Source organism: Lagenorhynchus albirostris, chromosome 1 (genome assembly GCF_949774975.1).
Source record: "Lagenorhynchus albirostris chromosome 1, mLagAlb1.1, whole genome shotgun sequence".
In the NCBI taxonomy this organism is placed as follows: Eukaryota; Metazoa; Chordata; class Mammalia; order Artiodactyla; family Delphinidae; genus Lagenorhynchus; species Lagenorhynchus albirostris.
The window spans coordinates 167,253,449-167,275,296 of NC_083095.1; the positions used below are offsets into that span (position 1 = coordinate 167,253,449).

At 45.7% G+C, this 21,848-nt stretch overlaps 1 protein-coding gene across 8 annotated transcripts in view; it reads left to right on the forward strand.

Moving 5' to 3' along the window:
* The first annotated feature begins 44 nt into the window (after positions 1-44).
* The window catches only part of FBH1 (F-box DNA helicase 1), a 46,522-nt gene continuing 24,718 nt past the window's right edge, over positions 45-21,848 (forward strand). For 4 of the 8 annotated variants that reach the window (XM_060159785.1, XM_060159793.1, XM_060159810.1 and 1 more), the window contains exons 1-8: positions 10,122-10,139; positions 11,315-11,470; positions 12,772-13,355; positions 17,106-17,236; positions 17,343-17,478; positions 19,026-19,216; positions 19,733-19,825; positions 20,179-20,273. In XM_060159785.1, the coding sequence (XP_060015768.1) occupies positions 12,837-13,355; positions 17,106-17,236; positions 17,343-17,478; positions 19,026-19,216; positions 19,733-19,825; positions 20,179-20,273 (1,165 nt within the window). In that variant the 5' untranslated portion in view covers positions 10,122-10,139; positions 11,315-11,470; positions 12,772-12,836. Of the gene's footprint in view, positions 183-9,968; positions 10,140-11,314; positions 11,471-12,771; positions 13,356-17,105; positions 17,237-17,342; positions 17,479-19,025; positions 19,217-19,732; positions 19,826-20,178; positions 20,274-21,848 lie in introns of those variants that run through there. The other 4 variants (XM_060159801.1, XR_009542444.1, XR_009542443.1 and 1 more) reach the window with 4 other exon arrangements.

Below are 21,848 nucleotides of genomic sequence, written 5' to 3' on the forward strand. Positions count from 1 at the left end.
CCAGGGGCGCATTCCGTCAGCGCCGGCGGCGGGGGCGGAGCTGGTGGAGGAAGTCCGCGGCCTTCTCGGGCTCGCGCTGCCCGGGGGATGCTGGGACTGGGTGTCCGGGCGGCTCTGGCCCGGAGGCGGCGGCGGCGGCGGTGGCGGTGGCGGCGGCGGGACCCCCGGTGTGGAGCGCCATAGTGCGTGAGGCCGACGGCGTGGAAGGGGGCGCGGGCGGGCCCAGTCGTGTGGACGCTGAACCTTTGGGTTCCTCAGCGGGTCCCGCCTCAGGGGGTCCGCGGGGAACTGGGGGCCGGGCGCGGACGCAGAGGGGCGCGGGCCGGCGGTGAGGGGCGCGGCGGGGCGCGGCGGGGCGCGCGCGCTGGAGGCCGAGGCGCCCTGGGAAGCGGGGGCGCGGCGCTGCTCGGCGATGTGGGAGTCGCGGAGACGTGGCCTCCGCTGGGGGCAGCCAGCGTTTCCTTTCCTTCTGCTCTGCTGTTTTGACCTTGGGCGAGTCATTTTATGGTATCCTTTTGCCTCTTTCGTTTGCAGTCGCCCTCCCCCTAACCTGAGTATTAAGAAAATTAAGGTGATGTGGGAGGGCCTTGAGCGGGTGGAGGGTACTTGAGGTCTGAGCAAGCTGTGTGGGGTGACGGGAGACGTGAGGGTAGGTGTTGAGTTCTTTACCCGATCTTCCTGGATGCTCGTCATTTAACCTTCCTGGTGTTTTCAGTTCCTTTAGAGATAAAATGGGAGCAGCTGCTGTTTGCCAGGCCTGGAGACAATTCTGCTTTACATCTTGTATTGTACTCTGGTTTACAAACCACTTTACGTTAATTATCTCATCCGCAAACAACCCTGTAAGGAAGGCATCATGACAGGTGGGGAAATTGAGACCTAAAGAAGTTAGCGATTTTCCCACGGGAGTACAGCTAATAAAGACCTCTGGAAGGAAGGGTGGTAGCCCCTGGTGAGGGTCTGCTAGTGCTTGGCACTCTGCTCAAATAAATTAAGGGAGATAAAATGAAAAAAGACCTCAAAACAAGCTCATTTTACTTGTGAGCGGATTGAATTTGGTTAACTGAGTGTAATATGGATAATCATCAGAGATAGAACCAAGTCCAGTATCAGCTTTGCCAAAGTTATTGTCCCCTTGTATTTTGCCACTTCCAAAAGAAAGGAAGGTGTAAAAGTGCTTTGAAGTGCATCAAGTCTTAGGACATGCCAAGCATTGGTCTTAGCGCAGCTGTTGGTGTTGGTGCAAATGGAAGTTGAGGTATCTGGTAGTTTCACACTTTTTGTTGTTAATCCCCCTCCACATCCTCATTGCCAGTGACTCCACCTTCTCTTGCCTTACGCCTCCAGCTTCCTTGCTTTTAAAAACAAAACGTTTGCAGTATAGGACAGTATTTTAAATTCAAATGATTGGTTATTTAACTGGTATCCCACATGCAGTTCTGCACCTCCTGCCTTCTTTAGGAGCTTATTTTGGTCTGCGTCCCCCTTGAGATAACTAGATGACAATGTATGTTAACCTGTCCACAGCCCCTGTGGTTCTCTGGAGTAAAAGTTTGGTGTAGAGGGGACAGATCTTGACAGTAAGCTAATGGATGGAGCTATACTGGGGTCTTAAAGTTTCCCAGTTGGTCTGCTCATTCCTTTTTGTGCAGGTGTTTGGAATTTGTGGTGTGCCCTGTAGTGACTCATTTCGTATGTGGCTTTCATTGGCATTGTGATTTGCTGCTTGGCTGTCCTCTTTCCTTTATCTTTTGTTGTGTTTCGTGGTTCCGGTGTCGTGATCATTTGACATGTTTTGTGACCTGTGAGTGTGTGAACACCAAACTTGGTATTGGACTTAGAACTCTCATTTCAGATTTGTTGTCATCATCTTTCTCTGCTTGTCATTCCCCTCTATCCTTTCTAGGCTGATTTTATTCGAAGATTGAATGTGAATTCTGTCTTTGCCCATCTGTCAGTGGAATCATCTGCTCTTAGAGCATCTCACCAAAGCGTCTTGAATCTTATGTCTCCAGTTGTCACTCACAGACGTTTGAGGACAAGTCTCATATCTCAGAGTACCTCCTGGAGCTTAACCTGGCATGCTACAGATAATTTTAAAACAGAACAAACAGCCATTTTCAAAACTGAAAGCTTTCATTTTCCGTTCATTCCCGGAAGAAGTGATTAAAACGAAAACACGATTTCTCCTTTACTCTTTAATGTGATTAATCATGTGATCATTGAGCTCTGGCTAAAAACGTCAGTTACCTGTTTTGTTTTTTCTCTTCCAGTCTCACCAGTCCAAAAAAACTTGTTAGGCTTCACTTTCCCCTTCTCCCTATTTTTGCTGCTGTTGCCCTTAGGCCTTGACCACCTCTTGCCTTGGTTGGTAAAGTGACTTTCTGCCTTGCTTTCTTGACAGTCTGCATGTTTACTCATCCTCCGCCTGCCTCCAGAGTTACCATTCTAATGTGTAAATTTGGTTGGTCATTGACCCTGCTTAGAAAAGCGAGATGATTCGCTGAGTTGCCTACATGATAAAGTCCAAATTCCTTGGCATTATGTTTAAGGACATTTATCCTCTGTGTTTCCAAATTCTTTTACATCCTTTTCCACAATCCATGAGCCTCTTGTTCTAATGAAACCCGGCTTACCGGCACACCACTGGTGTGCTATTTCTCTGTGTTTCTGCACACACTGTTTCTTTTGCCTTCCCCGATCCTACTCATCTTGCAAGGCTGAACTCTTCATAAAGCCTTTTTCATCCTTCCTAACTGGTCACTTTTCTTCATTTCATAAGTGCATTTGTGTAGCACTTATAGTGCCTTATGTATAGTAATTTGTGTGTGTTTTGAGAGCTGCCTTATGGACAAGTGACATCGTTTGTTTTTGAATCCTCAGTGTCTCAAATAGCATTTGACCCCAGAGATGCCAAGAGAGGAAGCCCTCATGGTGTTTATAATGAATCTGGGAAATCATAGATACTTAAAAGTGGTTGTGGGTTGAATTGACAGTAGAAAAAAGCCTTTCAAATCTATAAATTCTAGTCTGTAAGTAATGGTTATTTTCTTGTATTTCCGTTCTTCCCCTGTTCTTTCTTTTCCTTGCGAGAAACACGTAGAAAAGCTCTTGCCATCCTTGTTTGCTGTAATAAGTGAGTGCTCTTCCAGGGGAGGAGCAGGTGTTTGTGGGTGTGAGGGGACCTAAGTGAGGTTGGGCCTGCGGGCCTGGACCTTTGGGTTTGTAGGGAAGCGGGATGTAGTGCTGGCAGGGACCCAGCTCTGCACTGAGAGTGAGGACTTGGATATTGTGTTTCCTTTCTGCCTTTGCTTCTTGTAGAGCTAATGGGGACAAAATATTTGGAAGTTTTTTCATTTTGAGTTACAGTATTTTGTGATATTTTCCTTATGCTTGCTATTTTCTAAATACTTGCTATCTTTGGTTATGGTGTTCCACAGTGATTTCTAAAAAGGGACAGAGAATTAAAGCTGAGGTTTTTAGAAGCTGCTTTGAATATTTCTGGATGTGGAAGAGAGCATATTACCTTCCGTAGAAAGAACTCTGGCTTGAGGAGTCAGAAGACCTAAGTTCCATCACCTGAGCCCCAGTGTCATCCTGGCACAATTGCAGGATTGTGCAAGGATCAGATGAGAGTACGTGAAAGAACTTCCAAAAACTGTGAAGCACGTTGGACCTATAACATAGTGTAGGATTTCAAAGCCAAAGAAGACAACCTCAACCTCATCTTCTTCAGAGGGAAGTGCCGTAGTTGTGCATTTGTTCTTTTAATGCATTCATTTCATTAATATTTATGGAGCAGTGAGTGTTGGGTGCTGGGGCCGAGTGCCTTGCTCCTCCCACCAGACTATAAAGCTTTCAGCCTAGGGGCAGAAGACATGTTAATACACGCTTAAACAATGATTAAGAAGACGTTAATAAAACATACTATAGGGACTTTCCTGGTGGTGCAGTGGTTAAGGATCCGCCTCCCAATTCAGGGGACACAGGTTTGAGCCCTGCTCTGGGAAAATCCCATATGCCGCAGAGCAGCTAAGCCTGTGCGCCACAACTACTGAGCCTGCGCTCTAGAGCCCACGAGCCACAACTGCTGAAGCCCGCAGGCCTAGAACTCATGATCCACAACAAGAGAAACCACCGCGATGAGAAGCCCGCGCACCGCAACGAAGAGTAGACCCCGCTCGCCGCAACTAGAGAAAGCCCGTGAGCAGCAACGAAGACCCAACGCAGCCAAATAAATTAATTAATTAAATAAATAAATTTAAAAAACCATACTATAGTAATAGTAATAATTTGTATATAAATGACTTATATTAAATATAGTTGTACAGATAATTGTTGCAGGTCTCTCAGAGACATACAGGGTGGTTTTATTACTACAGGGTGCTGCCTGGGTTGAATGAATACTTTCTGTCGCACTGGAATTGGGGACCAACACCGTTCATGTTGCTCAGATTGGGCTCTTAGTTCTCTCAGGGCGCAGTTTGGCCTGTGAAGTACCTGCTCCTGGTAACGATGGGCCAGCAGTGGGCACCTTTGCTGTCTCACCAGAAACAAGAGGGTGTCCGCTTGATCTGCACGGAGTCCCTCGGAGAAGGGCAGGAGGCTTGTGGGGAGCTAACAGGACGAGGTTGGGTTTCTCTAGATTAGCAAAACCACCCAGCTGGGTTCTTGTTATGAGCTGTTTCTCCAGTCAGGCACCTGTGCTGGTGAGTTATCTTAATTTTTTTTTTAAATGGTTTTTTAATAATCTTTCCTTCCAGGAATTGTAGGCACTTATTATTTTCAGCTTGTCCATTTAGGTCTGTAACCTGTACATTTTGGAGGCCTTTTGTTTTTTCTTTTGTTTTAGTTTTTTTGTTTTTTTGCGGTATGCAGGCCTCTCACTACTGTGGCCTACGCCATTGCGGAGCACAGGCTCCGGACGCACAGGCTCAGCGGCCGTGGCCCATGGGCCCAGCCACTCCACAGCACGTGGGATCCTCCCGGACCGGGGCACGAACCTGCGTCCCCAGCATCGGCAGGCGGACCCCCAACCACTGCGCCACCAGGGAAGCCCTGTTTGTTTGTTTTAATTAATTAAATTTATTTTTGGCTGTGTTGGGTCTTCGTTGCTGCGCACAGGCTTTTCTCTAGTTGTGGCGAGCGGGGACTACTCTTTGTGCTGTGTGGGCTTCTCTTTGCGGTGGCTTCTTTTCATTGCGGAGCACGGGCTCTAGGCGCGCAGGCTTCTAAGTAGCTGTGGCACGTGGGCTCAGTAGTTGTGGCTTGCGGGCCCTAGAGCGCAGGCTCAGTAGTTGTGGCATACAGACTTAGTTGCTCTGTGGCATTTGGGATCTTCCTGGACCAGGGACCAAACCCGTGTTCCCTGCACTGGCAGGCAGATTCTTAACCACTGTACCACCAGGGAAGTCCTGCAAGCCTTTTGGTATAAATTATGATTAACAAATGTAGGGGAATAAGGGAAGTGACTTGTGTCAATTTCAAATGATCCTAGAATGGTTAGGGTAGGTGTGACTGCAATAACAAACAGATCCAAACGTGTAATGACCTCACAATCCAAGCTCATTTCTCAATCCCATAACAGCCTCAGGTGGTTGCAGTTTTGTGTGTGTGTGTGTGTGTGTGTGTGTGTGAGTGTGTGAGCGTGTGAGCATTGTGCGGGAGGAGTGGTGCTCTTTAAAGCAGTTATCCGAGGACCCAGCCTGCTGGAGGGTCTTCCTTTTCGAATGTTTGGCCTCTAAGATTCTCTGGGGTCACCCTTCCCTTCTCTGGATGGGAGCAGCGGACGGAGGAAGGAGCAGGAGAGGCTTTTATGGGCCAGGCCTGGAAGAGGCGCACATCCTTCTATGCACATTCTGTGGGGCCTCCAGCTACCAGCACGATGGGGAAGCGTGGACCAGCCATGTGCCAAGGAGGAAGGGGACTGACAGTCTTCACCACGAAACCAGGAGCAGTCCATTCTGCTTTGTGTGACTTGTTTTTTAAATTGTCTTGCAATCAAGAAGATGACAAAATGAAGCTAGGTGGATTACAACAGAATTGAGTCATAGCACGTACTTCTCATTCAATAAGCGTTGGAGGAAATAACTGTTATTTGCACAATGTCGTGCTAAGTGCTTTGAGGAAGAAGCTGATGAGACATGTTCCCTGCCTTTTCAGGGCTGGTGGTCTCATACAGGTTTAGTGATGATCGTTCCAGGGGGGGCTGAGGAGAGTCTAATCTCCAGCAGTGTGCCTGACTGGGGGCGGGGGTGGGTGGGACAGGTCATCATCAAGGTGAAGAGATCGGTGATTGGCAGAGGGCCGCACTCCAGGTGATCGCCACTTCAGAGTGAGATGCAAGGCCGGGACCTGCACCTGCGGTCCGGTGAGGCGTCTCTCTGTGAGAGGACCATCACAGAAAAAGCAGCGTGGGAATGAGCAAAATTCTGTTTGACAAATGGTTTTCATACTTTTCCAGTGTTTTTCTTTCATCACATCTGAGGGATGTGACACATTTCTGTTAGTTACTGTGGTAGAGTCTCCAAGGGTACAGATACCCACTGTGGCCTGGAGATGATTCCGCTGGGCCTCTGGGGCCTCACGTAGTTTGGTTGTCATCTCCCTCCATCCCTTTAACGGTGCACGTTCCTCACCGACCACTTTAAGTTTGCTTCTTGAAGAAACACGAGCAGCTTCTAATAGTGCCCTTGGAGAGCGATGCAAAGGGCACCTACTGCTCAGAGGACGGAGGAGCAACACGAGGTTTGGGGACTCAGGGAAGCAAGAAGTAGCATTTGAGCATCTTTATTTTGATAAAGTTATATTTGAGCTGCTGGTTTAGAAGTATATTAACAAGAACAGAAGGTGGTTAGAATTTTACTGCAGTAATTTTAAATAACTTCACAAGAACATTGGTGCTGTTAAAATGTAGGCATCTTTTAGGAGACTCAGCACGGTGTGGTCCACGTGTAATTCTGAGCTGCTGGGCTTTGTGAGCCTCTGCATGGGTGTCGCTAGGTACTTGCATCTGTCTTGTCTGGTTCAAACCACATGACTGTGGTGTTAACTCTGCGCGTTAGCTTGTCAGGGTCCTCATTGTGATGAGAAGGGGACCAAGGCTGTTAGGGAGGAGGTCTCCTGGCTCCGGATCCGAGTGCATCACACGGCCTTTGACTTAAGTGCCTTGTTAACTCCGGAGACAGGTGCGGGGGCCCCAGCTCCCCATGCAGTGAGTCACAGCGCTTCATCTCGCAGAGACCTGAGAGGCAAAAAGAATAGTCTCAGTTTCTGACCTCTCACTGAAGTCAGAAAAGTAAGAACGTAAAAGTGCTAGCTCTGCCTCCCAGATGAGCAGTCAGGGCTGTGAGGACCATTCCAGATGGACAGTGTAGGCGGCTGTGCTGGTACCCAGAGGCCAGATGGCCAAGTGTGGGCACCTCTGTCCCCAGCTGCTAGCCTTTGCTCTGTGATGGCTTCATGCAGGACCACTCTGGGCTGTACCAGGACTCTGGAAGCAGAACGCTTCCTGCAGGTCTGTACCAGCGCCAAGGTCCTGGGTCATATGAATTTGAGGGTTTGATATTGTTAATCTTATTCGTTTGTGATTTTATCTATGGAACCTTCTTTAAATAAGATACTGTCTGTTGATAATTTTTCTAGACTGTTTCCAGTTTTAATTCTGGACACTGTATTTGCCAGCTTTGAAACAGTTGGGAATGTTTGAAGAGAAAGCAGAGATCAGTCTCATATCTGGAATCTACACGGTTAGTGGGTTTATCGGCTGGAATTCTTCAACTGCTTCTGTAGTTGACCCAAGTGTGTTTGGAGCACCTGAATTAGGGGCCAGTATTCGTCAGTATAGTCATTCCAGGGTTTCTGCAGGGAATTCGTTCCAGGACCCCCTATGGCACCAAAATCTGAGAGGGCTCAGGCCCCTCAGAGTCCACCCTGTGGACAGGGACCTGTGGATCCCACATCCGCGGATTCAGCCAACCACAGGTGTTGGTGTTTTTCATCTGCAGTTGGTGGAACTCGCAGGTGCGGAACTCATGGATCCCAAGGGCCAACTCTGTTCTGCAAGGCCCATTGTAGCTTCCTTATGTCTTCTGCCAGTCAGCCCAGAGGTCCCCATTCAGACAAAATAGCAATTAGGTTGTTGGCTTTGTAATATGAAGAATTTTGAGCAGAAGAGGTAAACTTTCGTGTCTTATTTTTAAAAAGAATAATCAGATTTCAAGCTTTTTTTTTAATGTGGAAAATTTTCAAATTTATTGTTTTAACATAGAAAAACTGCACATTCATTTTTTCTGCCTCTGTAAGTATGAGGAATATGTTCAACAACAAAATAATTATAAAACCATTATAGTGGAGGGGATGTTTTTTGTTCATAATAAGTAATTAAGATATATGACTTGGCTATTTTTTTAATTAATTTATTTTTTGCTGCATTGGGTCTTTGCCGCTGCGCGCCGGCTTTCCCTAGTTGCGGCGAGCGGGGGCTACTCTTTGTTGCATTGCACAGGCTTCTCATTGCAGTGGCCTCTCCCGCTGAGGAGCACAGGCTCTAGGTGCGTGGGCTCAGTAGTTGTGGCGCACGGGCTTAGTTGCTTCGTGGCATGTGGGATCTTCCCGGACCAGGGCTCGAACCCGTGTCCCCTGCACTGGCAGGCGGACTCCCAACCACTGTGCCACCAGGGAAGTCCCTTGGCTTTTTAAAAGGTATTTTCAGTAATACAGAGTAGGCTGTAATTGGACTGCTGATATACTTCATGTCTTGCCATTAGGTGACATCTTTATAATTTGAAAGTTATTTCAATGTTTTATGCAAATCAGTCACATCTAAGCTTTGTTTAACACAATAAGCAGATGTGTATATTTGTGTAGGGTTTTATAGTTTAACAAGTCTTTTGGAGTGTGTTTTCTCATTTAATCATTGTAACGCCCCTGAGTCTTAGAGAAGCTAAGTGACCAGGGGTCTTCCGGCCACTATGTGGCCAACTTAGGGCTCACACCCAGTTTTTTTTCCTTTTAAGTCCACTGTCCCCTCACTATGTGACACTGCTTTTATCTGGCTGAGCATTTTTTTAAATAAATTTATTTATTTATTTTTGGCTGCGTTGGGTCTTCATTGCTGCATGTCGGCTTTTAGTTGCGGCGAGCGGGGGCCACTCTTTGTTGCGGTGCGCGGGCTTCTCATTGCGGTGGCTTCTCTTGTCGTGGAGCATGGGCTCCAGGCACGTGGGCTTCAGTAGTTGTGGCTCATGGGCTCCAGAGCACAGCCTTAGTAGTTGTGGCACACGGGCTTAGCTGTTCCACGGCATGTGGGATCTTCCTGGACCAGAGCTCGAACCCACGTTCCCTGCATCGGCAGGCGGATTCTCAACCACTGCGCCACGAGGGAAGCCCGGCTGAGCATATTTTTAAGTACTTCTTCATGACTTAAGAGTTATACCACTGCATTTCAACTCTGAATTCAGGTAGTGAAAAGGTCTCTAGCGTCCTTTCAGAGGGGCCTGTAGAACTATTTCTGTGTGTAGAAGTAATTTTTAAAAAGTCTTGAAATATCCATGAAGTTTTTTTAAACTTCCATTAAACCTTGAAAGAATAAACTGAAATTTGGAAGGATCATTTCTGAAGAAGCTAAGGGCTGAGGGGAGTTATTAAGTTTATTAACTGTATCAGATATACTCAGTGGTGTCTTGGTTTCAGACGTTTTCAGGCTTACAGGAAATGTTGAGTGAAATTCTGGCATTTGATACTACAGTTTACTGGAGTATTTTTAGCATCTGAAAATACGGTACTGGCAGGAACTGATTTCTCTGTTGACCGTCTCCTGTAAAGGGTCACGTTTTTATTTTTTTTAATTTATTTTTATTTATGTTATTTATTTTTGGCTGCGTTGGGTCTTTGTTGCTGTGCACGGGCTTTTTCTAGTTGTGGCGAGCAGGGGCTACTCTTCATTGCGGTGCACGGGCTTCTCATTTCAGTGGCTTCTGTTGCTGCAGAGCACAGGCTCTAGGCACTGGGCTTCAGTAGTTGTGCCTCGCGGGCTCTGGAGTGCAGGGTCAGTAGTTGTGGCGCGTGGGCTTAGGTGTTCCACGGCATGTGGGATCTTCCTGGACCAGTGATCAAAACCATCTCCCCTGCATTGGCAGGTGATTCTTTTTTTGTTGTTTTGTTTGTTTGTTTGTTTTTGCGGTACACGGGCCTCTCACTGTTGTGGCCTCTCCCATTGTGGAGCACAGGCTCCGGACGTGCAGGCTCAGCGGCCATGGCTCACGGGCCCAGCCGCTCTGCCGCGTGTGGGATCTTCCCAGACCGGGGCACGAACCCGTGTCCCCTGCATCAGCAGCCGGACTCTCAACCGCTGCGCCACCAGGGAAGCCCTGGCAGGTGATTCTTAACCACTGCGCCACCAGGGAAGTCCGTAAAGGGTCACTTTAATTCTCTTGTATCTGTTCTTGTCCTCCCTTTTTTTTAAGTGTAACTATTCTGTTTTACAGTAGTGTAACTGTTCTATTTAATGCCATAAGGAGGTAGTTAGATCTTACATGCGATAAAATGCAGAAATAGGAATGAAAAAATACCTGGCAGAAAAATGACTAATATAAACAAAAGTATTTCAATACTCTCGAGACAGAATTCTAGGCACAGTCACTGCTGTAGTGTTTTGCTGAGGGAGAATATGAAATTTCCTCCTCTGAAGATGCTGAAAAGTGGGCTCCATTCTCTTCTACTTGGGGGCCTTGCTCCTGTCCTATTACATCAGTGCCCGATGCTCTCGGGGCCGAGAGGGGTGCATGGGGTGGGGTGGGGTGCATGGGGAGAGACATACAGCAGGGGTGGGAAATCTACTGTGACTGTCCGCTTAGTGCCTTCTGCTTCTCAGACTTGGAAAAGCTGGTGTATACAGGGGACAATGCATGAGTATTTTTTGAAAAGCTATAGCCAACTCTTAAAATATTTATGGTTATTATGATAGTATAAATGGCCTGGCTAAAGTCAAGGAAAAGTTGCCAGATCTCCATTTATCCATTAGTGGCAACTTCTTTTTGAATGAGCATTTCATGATCAGGGCTTCTACCAAGTGTGATAGGTAGAAAAGAAGACTATTTTAGGATCTTATTTTAGGATTCTCAAATCCTAACGAAGAGATGCAAAGAAACTATAAAATGACTGAAAGTTGATGGGAATATGGGGAAGAGGGAAAGGGCTGGCTGGGGTGGCCCACAGCCACTGTATTCCTGAAAATTAAGGTTAACTTGCTAGCTTGTAGAATTGCTGATAACTAACAAGTGTCCCATTTCTTCTGCCTGTTGATACAAAACAGTGAGACCGTTTAAGCGGAAGCATCTTACAGCCGTCGACTGCCAACATCTGGCTCGCAGTCACTTGGCCGTGACCCAGCCCTTCGGTCAAAGATGGACAAACAGAGACCCGAACCACGGTCTCTATCCTAGACCCAGAACCAAAAGAGGGACTAGAGGTATGTCTTTCCGCCAAATATCTTGCATTTCAGAATCTGTAGTGTGTGTGGCCTTTGAGTATCTCCTGGTATTTGTAAATACTGCTACTGTGATCTTGTGGTTCTGTTGCAGTAGTTTGACACTTTTTCACTATTTGTGAGTTTTCTATGAAAATTCCATCCTATCATAGTGGTTGGTAAAAGCCCCAGAAAAGCACAGCTGAATGAATTCCACTAGCTGGCTTAACTTTAACGTGGTAGGGAACACGTCCCAGCATCACCACGATACCATTCTGGAACCGTCGTGATTTCCTGACTCTTCAGCAGTCCTCTTTGTCCAATCCATCACTAGGTCCACCGTCTCACTCTTTTTCTCCCAAACGTCCCCTCACTCAGTGCTTTTACAGTAGATTGTGCGCTCAGTCACCTCGTACCTGGGCTGCTGCAATAACCCTCTCCTTGCCTTCAGACTTTATTTTTTCCATATCAGCTCGAATATCAAATAATGTTCCTGAGTACCATTTTCTGTCATGTCACTGCCACTCTCAAGAACCTCCAGTGTGGTATGTTCCCTGTTACTATGAGGGACTCAGGCTCAATCCCCTGACGTTATTACATGCAGGCTCTACTTCTGGCAGATTGTTTTCCTTATGACCCATTTAGTGCCAAGTGAATTCCCACTTTCATTAAACCTGTTTGTATAATCCAGATTGTCTTATTTCCCTGTGATATATCTCATTTCAGAATCCAACTCGGATCTCACTAGTCATCTTCAATTCTTGTGATGTGATTGTAGTCTCTGTTTCCCACTTTTTGGAACCACTGTAACCAATTGTATGAGGCAGTTTTAAACTCGGTGGTTATACAGTGTTTGATATTTTGTCTGTTTTGTGTGTATAAGTCAACTTCTCCTCTGTGTTGTGAGTTCTTTACTGATAAAGACTTATCAGCATGTGTATTTCAGCGTGGAGTCCTAGCACTGAGCAGGTGGTAGCTCTTCATAAATATTGGTGTAATTAACTCCACAATTAGAAAACATCAGAATTTAACCCTGGCCTATTGCAAGGTGTACTGTGGTCCTCACACCATCCAAAGACTGATCTCTGTGCCTTTCCAAATGTGTATCTGACTGTGTGATAGAGCCCGATATAAATATTTTTTGGATTAATCTATTTATATAATCAGTTGACCAATAAAATACATCCTTGTCTCTTTTCTCTATTAAAATAGATAATTTAAAATTAATTTGTCTTATTTGGGTCAACAAAGGGTCATCGGTCATTATTCACTTCTCGTTCACCTTGTTTGGGTTCTCTCTCCAGGTCGAGGATGCCTGGGATACAACCCTGAATTCTTCCTCGCTGGCCAGCAGCGACGCACCAATGACATGGCCAAAAGCAATTCTGTGGGCCAGGACAGCTCTAAGGACTCGGAGGACGAGATGATTTTTGCTGCAGAAGGCCACTGCGCCCTGCCTCAGGGAGGTGATGGAGCAGTACGGCCACGCTCGTCAGGGAAGCGGTCTCGGTCCTTCGAGGACGAGAGGAATCAAGCCACAGGGACCAGTCAGTGGGATGGGGTTTCTAGGAAGACCCCACGGCATCATCTGTCCCTGTCGTGCAGACGGCCCAGGGAAGGCAGGCAGGAAGCAGAGGACGGTGTGTCGTGGTTCTCTGCGCAGCCTGGAGAATCCAGCCAGGAGGTGGAGGACATTGGTCCTGATCCTGTTCCTGACTCTTACTATGGGCTTCTTGGGACCTCGCCCTGCCAGGAACCCCAGAGCCACATCTGCAGCCTGCCCAGTGAGGTCCTGAGGCACATCTTTGCTTTCCTCCCCATGGAAGACCTCTACTGGAATCTGAGCTTGGTGTGCCACTTTTGGAGGGAGATAATCAGTGATCCACTGGTACGGAAAGCGCTTTTCGTTCTCTCGTGTTTTCTCTAAAAAGTCCATGGATTCGCTTCACTTAATGCATACTCCTGACAATGGCGTTTCTTCAGAAATGTTGGTGTCCATTTTGCCTCCAGGATCAAATCCCAATCTCCTGGAGGCAACCGGGACCTTCTGTGTGTGTCCCACCTTATTATTCCAGGCTCATTGCTGACTTCATTCCAGTCCATTCCTGTATTCTGTCCACAACCAATGATGTTCTGCTTCCCAACTGTGGACTGCACAGTACTCCCCTTATGTTGGTCTAATCTGCACCCCACTTCCCCCAGCCAACCAAAAGGGCCCCTCATAGCTCTGTTGATGTCTTTCCTCTTCAAGGCTGCACTCTTAGACTAACGGTTTCCCATTCCATCCCATTGAAATCACTCTCTTCCTTGTGCTATTATATTGATTTATACCTCTGTTCAAGCTTATCGTGTTCTGTTATGGTCTTAGAGAGCCTTCTTCCTCCCTGTAAATTATTAGCATATTGCTAGAGGGCTGGTTGTCCTGTTTGTTTTTGCATTCGGCACTGTCTCACGATGTTCTACATACAGTAGGTGATTAGTAAATGAGTGTTGCGTTTAGTTACAAGAGTACCTTTTGAAGATGACACAGGGGCAGCCCGTGATCTCGGAAAGGATTTCCTGATACCATTATCCTGTGCCCTGCCCTTCCCTTTGTTGTGTCATTATACTTCCCAGGTTCAGGTCTCCAGTAAGCCTGAGGGCTGGGAGAATGTTCTCCTTAGCTTGTATGTCCCTTAGACCAGACATTGGGAAGAAACCAGAGGTAGAGAGTTTAATTTATTCTTCAAATGCATTGAAGTTTAAAACCTTGGAGATGGAGGGAAAGGTGGATATATCAAAACTTAGTACATTTCTCTTCCAAGCCCAAAAGATTTTGGAGGAAATTTCATATCGCTCTTGCTCCATTCTTTGCCTGGGGTCTTGTCTCCTACTTTCTAAGAAATATCTTTCTGTTTTTATTTGTGAACTCTGTTTTGGTTCAGTATTTCTACCCATTTAATTATCTCTCTGATGTGAACTGGGGATAGATGAGGTTTCACTCCATTCTGCTCGAGAAGATTTTGGGAAGATATCCCAGCTTATCCTTACCTCTTGATGTTTTTATCATCACCAGCAATGACTTGGTTATTTTCAGTGACCTTGTCACAGATCTCATTTTCTTTTTATTTCTTGTAGTGTCTTTGTCTGGCTTTGGTATAAGGTTATGCTGGCCTCAGAATAAGTCTGCAAGTGCTCCCTCCTCTTCAGTTTTTTTGAAGAGTTTGAGGGGGATTGATGTTAGTTCTTCTTTAAATGTTCAGTAGAATTTTTCAGTGAAGCAGTCTGGTCCTGGACTCTTAACTTTTTGGGAGGCTTTTGATTACCGATTCAGTCTCTTTACTAATTATTGGTCTGTTCAGATTTTCTATTTCTTCATCATTCAGTCTTTGTAGGTTGTGTGTTCCTAGGAATTTATCCATTTCTTCTACTATATCCAGTTGGTTGATCTGCAGTTGGTCATAGTATTCTTACAAGTCTTGTTATTTCTGTGACATCAGTTGTAATGTTCCCCTCATTTCTGAGTTCAGTTATTTGAATCTTCTCTTTTTTCCAAAATATATCTAAGGGTTGTCGATTTTGTTGATCTTGTTAAAAAAAAAAAAAAAACTCTTAGTTTTATTGTTGTTTTTTTTTTTTTTTTGCGGTACCTGGGCCTCTCACTGTTGTGGCCTCTCCCGTGGCGGAGCACAGGCTCCGGACGCGCAGGCTCAGCAGCCATGGCTCACGGGCCTAGCTGCTCTGCGGCATGTGGGATCTTCCCGGACCAGGGCACAAACCCATGTCCCCTGCATCGGCAGGCGGACTCTCAATCACTGCGCCACCAGGGAAGCCCTTATTGGTTTTTTTTCCTATTTTTCTATTCTCTATTTCATTTATCTCTGCTCTTTAGTCTTTATTATTTCCTCCCTCCTGCTAGCTTTGGGTTTAGTTTGTTCTTTTTATAGTTCCTTTACGTGTAAAGTTAGGTTGTTGATTTGTGATCTTTCTTCATTTTTTAAAAAATATTTTTAAAACATTATTTTATTTTTGGCTGTGTTGGGTCTTCATTGCTGCATGTGGGCTTTCTCTAGTTGCGGTGAGTGGGGACTACTCTTCGTTGTGGTGTGCGGGCTTCTCATTGTGGTGGCTTCTTTTGTTGCAGAGCATGGGCTGTAGGCACGTGGGCTCAGTAGTTGTGGCTCGTAGGCTCTAGAGCACAGGCTAAGTAGTTGTGACACATGGGCTTAGTTGCTCCGCGGCCTGTGGGATCTTCCTGGACCAGGGCTCAAACCTGTGTCCTCTGCATTGGCAGGCGGATTCTTAACCACTGCACCACCAGGGAAATCCAGACCTTTCTTCTTTAATGTAAGTTTTTATAACTATCAACTTAACTTTTAGCCCTGCTTGCACTTCATTCCATACGTTTTGATATGCTGTGTTTTTGTTTTCGTTTGTCTCAAGGTATTTTCTAATTTCTTTGTGATTTCCTTTTTGACCCATTGGTTGTTTTAAGTGTGTTGTTTAATTTCCACATACTTGTGGGTTTTCCAGTTTTCTTTCTGCTACTGATTTCTAGTTTCTATAGTGATTGAAAAACATACTTTCTATAATTTCAGTCTTTTAAAATATGTTAAGACACTTGTTTTGTGTTCTTGTACGTGATCTTTCCTGGAGAATGTTCTATGTATACTTGAGAAGATTGTATATTCTACTGTTGCTGGATGGAGTGTTCAGTATATGCCTTTTTGGTCCAGTGTTGTTTGTTCTATCCATTCTTGAAAGTGGAGTATAGAAGTCTCCTGTTATTATGTTGCTGTTTTTCTCTTCAATTCTGTCAGTGTTTCCTTCCTAGATTTAGGAGCTCTGATATTTGGTACATGCATATTTATAATTGTTATATTTTCTTGGTGAATTGACCCTTTTATCATCAAGTAATATTCTTTGTCTCTTCTAATAATTTTTTTTAAGTTATTTATTCGGTTGCATTAGGTCTTCATCGAGGCACGCAGGATCTTCATTGCAGCGCTTGCTGTGGCACGCGGGGTCTTTGTTGTGGCACGCGGGCTTCTCTCTAGTTGTGCTGTGCAGGTTTTCTCTTCTCTAGTTGTGGCGTGGGCTCCAGGGCATGTGGGCTCTGTAGTTTGCAGCATGCAGGCTCTAGTTGAGGTGCGTGAGCTCAGTAGTTGTGGCACGTGGGCTTAGTTGCCCTGCGGCATGTGGGATCTTAGTTCCCCGGCCAGGGATCGAACCTGTGTCCCCTGCCTTGGAAGGCGGATTCTTCACCACTGGACTACCAAGGAAGTCCCTCTTCTAATAACTTTTGACTTAAAGTCTATTTTGTCTAATCTTAGTATAGCCACAATTCTCATGTTATTTAATCCTTGCTGAAGCTCTGAGCCATTAGTGTCCCAACAGGGACAGGGCACTATTTCAGATAGGGAAATTGAAGCACTGGCTTTTCCCAGATTCTGTAAAAAGTTATGTAGGAACCCAAACCAAGAGCCCCCCCTTCTCCTAGTTTCCAACTAAAATTTGTATAATGTTTCTACCCTATTTGCCCAGCTTTTGAATTGTAGCCTGTGATTGTTTTTCAAGCAGTTATCTATATGTTTGTGGCCTGATCAGTTCTCTAATAGCCATTGCCTGCATGTTGTTTTGGATTTTTTAAACTGTCTAGTTCATTCCTTGGAAAAAGCTGTATCACCGATACCTGATGAATGAAGAGCAAGCTGTCAGCAAAGTGGATGGCATCCTCTCGAGCTATGGCATAGAGAAGGAGTCAGACCTGTGTGTGCTGAACCTCATCCGGTGAGTCCCCGTTTCCTGGGAGGAAGTCAGTTTCCAAAGTCCTTTCCCAGAAATCAGCACTTACTGGATCACCTTTCCCATGGACGCTGCTGTGAATGTCTTACAGCTACACAGCCACCACTAAGTGCTCCCCGAGTGTGGACCCTGGACGGGCGTTGTGGAGTCTGAGGGATCACCTCCTCCTCCCCGAGGCAGAGGCCTGCGTGCGCCAACACCTCCCCGATCTCTACGCTGCCCCTGCCGTACGTGAAGAGGCTGCAGGGAGGGGAGGGCTGGGGAGGTGACACCTTTTCTCTTTGGAAGAAAGTGTATTGGTGATCAAGTTTGGTTGAAGGTTATTTTAGATTTATTTTCAAAATCTTCCTTCAGCCTTTGCTTTGAAGCCTTAATCTTGTCATTGGTCCCATAGAGAAATAAAAGGCTACATTGTTATAGATTCTTTAATTTGGAAGGAATTTTAAAAAGTATTTCATCCAATTTCCCATTCTGTTGAGCGGTTCCAACAGAGGATGGTCATCTAGCCTCTACACACTTTGATTAGTAAGGGCTTCTTTACAAGGCAGCCCATTGTATTGTTGACACCTTGGGTTATTTGAAAGAACCAGAGAAAAGAAGGATTTTGTACTGACACACAGTGAGTTAATGAGAAGCTGGAAATAGTCTCCAGTTTCCTTTGTCTTGTGGCTTCTCATCTGGATAGCGATTCTTCTTAAATTTTGTTTTGGAAGCCACATGCAACCTCAGCCTCATTCTGCAGCCAGTCGAGGGTTGGAAATCCAGCCATGTGCATTTCTCTGTCCATCTTTAGTGAAGTGATTGTCGATGGAGTGAGATTTGTTTCCCAGTATGGTTGTAGTGAAAGGTGTGTGGAACTTTGCTTTTGTGGATGCATTTTTAACAGGGAGGCTTGCAGTAAAGTTAAGAATGATAGTTATATACTTATATGTCTATTATTATTAGTTTTATTTTTATTTGGTTGTGCTGGGTCTTAGTTGCGGCAGGCGGGCTCCTTAGTTGCGGCTTGCCGGCTCCTTAGTTGTGGCTTGCGAACTCTTAGTTGAGGCCTGCATGTGGGATCTAGTTCCTTGATCAGGGATCGAACCCAGGCCCCCTGCATTGGGAGCGTGGAGTCTTGATCACTGAGCCACCAGGGAAGTCCCTATATGTCTGTTATTGATATTTCCATGTTAGTGAACATTTTCTTAGACATTAATAAATGGAGCATACTGTGTCCATAATAATAAATTTTCAATAATTTAATATTTAGTTAACTTAATATTTAATAAGTATTACTAATAATATAAATACTAAATTAACATCTTAATGCCATTGAATTGTCAGTCTTGATTTCCCCCTAAAGACTGCTGTCTTCTTTTGTATCCCCCAGTTTTTGTGCCTCCCAGATGGGCACCCATTTAATAGTGAGCTTGTTTGAGTTGAGTGTCTGGACCTCAGAGCTCACACTGACCTGGTGCGGGTGGGGTGGGCTGGTGAGGAGGTGGGAGGATCACGTCTGTGCAGCGTCTTGCGTTAAGTACTTTATAAATGTTATTTAATCAAAGAAAACTTAAGAACTCAAACCCAAAAATGATGAGAAAGAAGGAATCCAGGGTAAAAGGAGACATGCCTGGTGTTTCCCAAATGTCATTCCGGAAGTTTGCGCTCCGTTTAGATGGTCTGAGGAAGGTACATGAACCCCAAACCTGGCTTTCTTCACCGGCTGTCCCATGTGATTCTTACCGGTTGTGTTTTGGGTCTCGTCTCCTGTCCTGTCCACCTCCCTCCTCAGGGTGTCAACGTGTGGGCCTTGGTGGCGGCCATCATCCTCCTGTCCAGCAGCGTCAATGACATCCAGCAGCTGCTCTTCTGCCTCCGGCGGCCCAGCTCCACAGTGACCATGCCAGACATCACCGAGACTCTGTACTGCATTGCCGTGTTGCTCTACGCCATGAGGGAGAAAGGGATCAACATCAGCAATCGGTAACTGGCCCCCGCCCTGCCCCGCCCCCGCCCTGCCCCTTCCCCGCGTTACCGCTGGGCGAGCCCCACCACCCACTGCTCCGCCAGGTTCTCCGTGAGGTTTGAGTGCAGTGATGCAGGCAGGCGGGCTCTGTGAACGTGAGGTGCCGTGGGGTCGTACACCATCCCCAAGATAGTGTTTACCTACAGGGCTGTTGAGCCTGGAGTGGACGGAGCCTTCTGTGTTCATACGTGGCTACATTTTGTTCCCCAAAGAGCACATCCTGGTCTGTCTCCTTTGCCTCTGCCCATCGCAGCCAGGCAGAACCGTGCTCTCCAAATATTTACCTCCAACAGTGCAGGTAAATATAGCTCAGCTCTAGGTATATTTAAACCCTTTTCTTCCCTTTTTTTCATAAAATGGTGGTACATATTTTATTTTTAGCAATGATTAGGAGTCTAAAAAACATCTGAGGAAAAATAAGATACAGGTCGTGACTGAATTTGAAAATCTCTAATCTGCTTTTTTCCTGTTAGGATTCACTACAACATTTTCTATTGCCTGTATCTTCAGGAGAATTCCTGTGCTCAGGCCACAGAAGTCAAAGAGGAACCATCGGTCTGGCCAGGGTATGTCTGTAAGGGGGTGTGTGTGTGGACGTCTTTGATTCCTGACTCTCGTACTTGAAGAGGAAAAGGTGTTTTGTTTTAACCACTTTATTGAGTTATAATTTACATTACATAAAATTCACCCATTTTAATTGTATAATTCAATAATTTTTAGTAGATTTACTGAGTGTGCAACTAACATCATAACCTAGTTTTAGAACAATTTAATCACCCTAAGGGGGGGCGGCCCTCCCCTTTTTTCTGGTTAAATTTTATTCGTCCCATTTGGTTTCCTGTTTCATTTTTGACAGTCCATCACCTGATCGTTTCAATTCCTTATTCTTTTCCTGATTTCTCTTCTGTAATGATTATAGCAAGAAAACAACCATCCAGCTGACACATGAACAACAGCTGATCCTAAGCCATAAGATGGAACCTCTCCAGGTGGTAAAAATTATGGCATTTGCAGGTAAGGGGACTGCCATTCCTGGAATGCCTCTTACCACCTTACCCACCACCTGCCAGAATATCTTTACCTTAATCTATTATTGAACTGCTGCAATTAAATCATCTAAAAAGCAGTTGCCAAGGAATAAGTGCTTTTTCTTACCGCTGCAGGGGGGCATCCACACTGGGCTTCCTGGTGAACGAATGGCCATAGGAGTTTGTTTGTGGGGTAGATGCCACTGGGATTGATCCAGCCTATTATGTATCATCATATCTGCTCAGACACTGATTGCTTATGGGGCGGTAGGTCATGTGAATCCCTTGTTCAGACAGTGTCAGGAGCTCCTTGATTTCTATAGGGTGAAGTCTGGAAGGGCCTCCTACCTTTTGGTTCTGACATACATTACTCAGTCAGCTAATTGTGCTTCCTGGCTCTTAAAGTACTTGGTTGCTCTTTGAACCTTTGCTCATACTATTTTCTCTACCTGGAATGCCTTCCCGCTTCTTTTCTGCCTAAATATCCTACTAAAAACAACAGCCACTTTATCAAATGTCTGCCCTGTGCTAATCCTAACATTCTGTGAGGTTGGTTTATTTATTTATTTTTTGGCTGCACTGCGTGGCATGCAGGATCCTAATTCCCCAGGGATTGAACCCATGCCCTCTGCGGTGGAAGTGTGGATGGCCAGGGAGTTTCTGGTTCATTTTATGTATGAGGTTTTAAAGCTCAGGGAAATTAAAATGATGTGGTCCAGATTAAATGAGCAAATACGTGGTGGAGGTAGAATTCAAAGCTGGATCTATTTCTCTCCAGAAACGTGCCTTTTCGCCTACCCTCCCCGTCCCCTACTTCCTCTATCTCTCTGCCATCTGACGTTGACCCCCGTCACTTCTGTGTCTTCTTGGTGGAAGCTTCCTCAGCCCTTTGAACCCTCCGTGATTCTGAACTCTCACTGTGACTAATCTGTATTAACTGTTTGGTGCCTGATTACATAGGAAGAATAGCCAACACACACCTTCTGTAAACACCTCCACACTATGTCATTGATCTGTTGATCTTCAAACAGCCCTGGTAGGTAGGAAAGGAGGTGCTATTTTTCTTCTTTCATAGGCGAGATTTTCTTTTTTGTTTCCAGATCCATATTCTTTTTCACTCTAGTGTGTTATCATTATTCTCTTTTTTTTTGTTCCAATTGTTCCAACTGTGTTGGTGTTTTATTCCCAACTAGATTGTAATGCAGGAAGCTTGCTTTGTGTTTGTGACATGCCTAGTGTAGGGCTGAATGTGCAGTAGGTGCTCAGGAAATACTTGTTCAGTGGGTGACAGTTGACTAACTGAATAACTGAATGAAAGGCGGGGAGGAGGGGCAGATAGGATAGTTCAGAACAGGTTGGAAGGATCCTTGAATCTCATTTTCATGCTCCTGCTGTCGAAGCATGAATGGTGCCTAGGCCAGCATAGCTACCGTTTATGAGTTCCTCTGCTGGGTACCTGGGTAATTATCCTGCACACCCTATGAGGTCAGTGTTACCCACACAGGCTGAGGAGCAGACTGAAGTGGCCCCTTTAGAGCTGCAGGGTCTGCTACCTCAACCC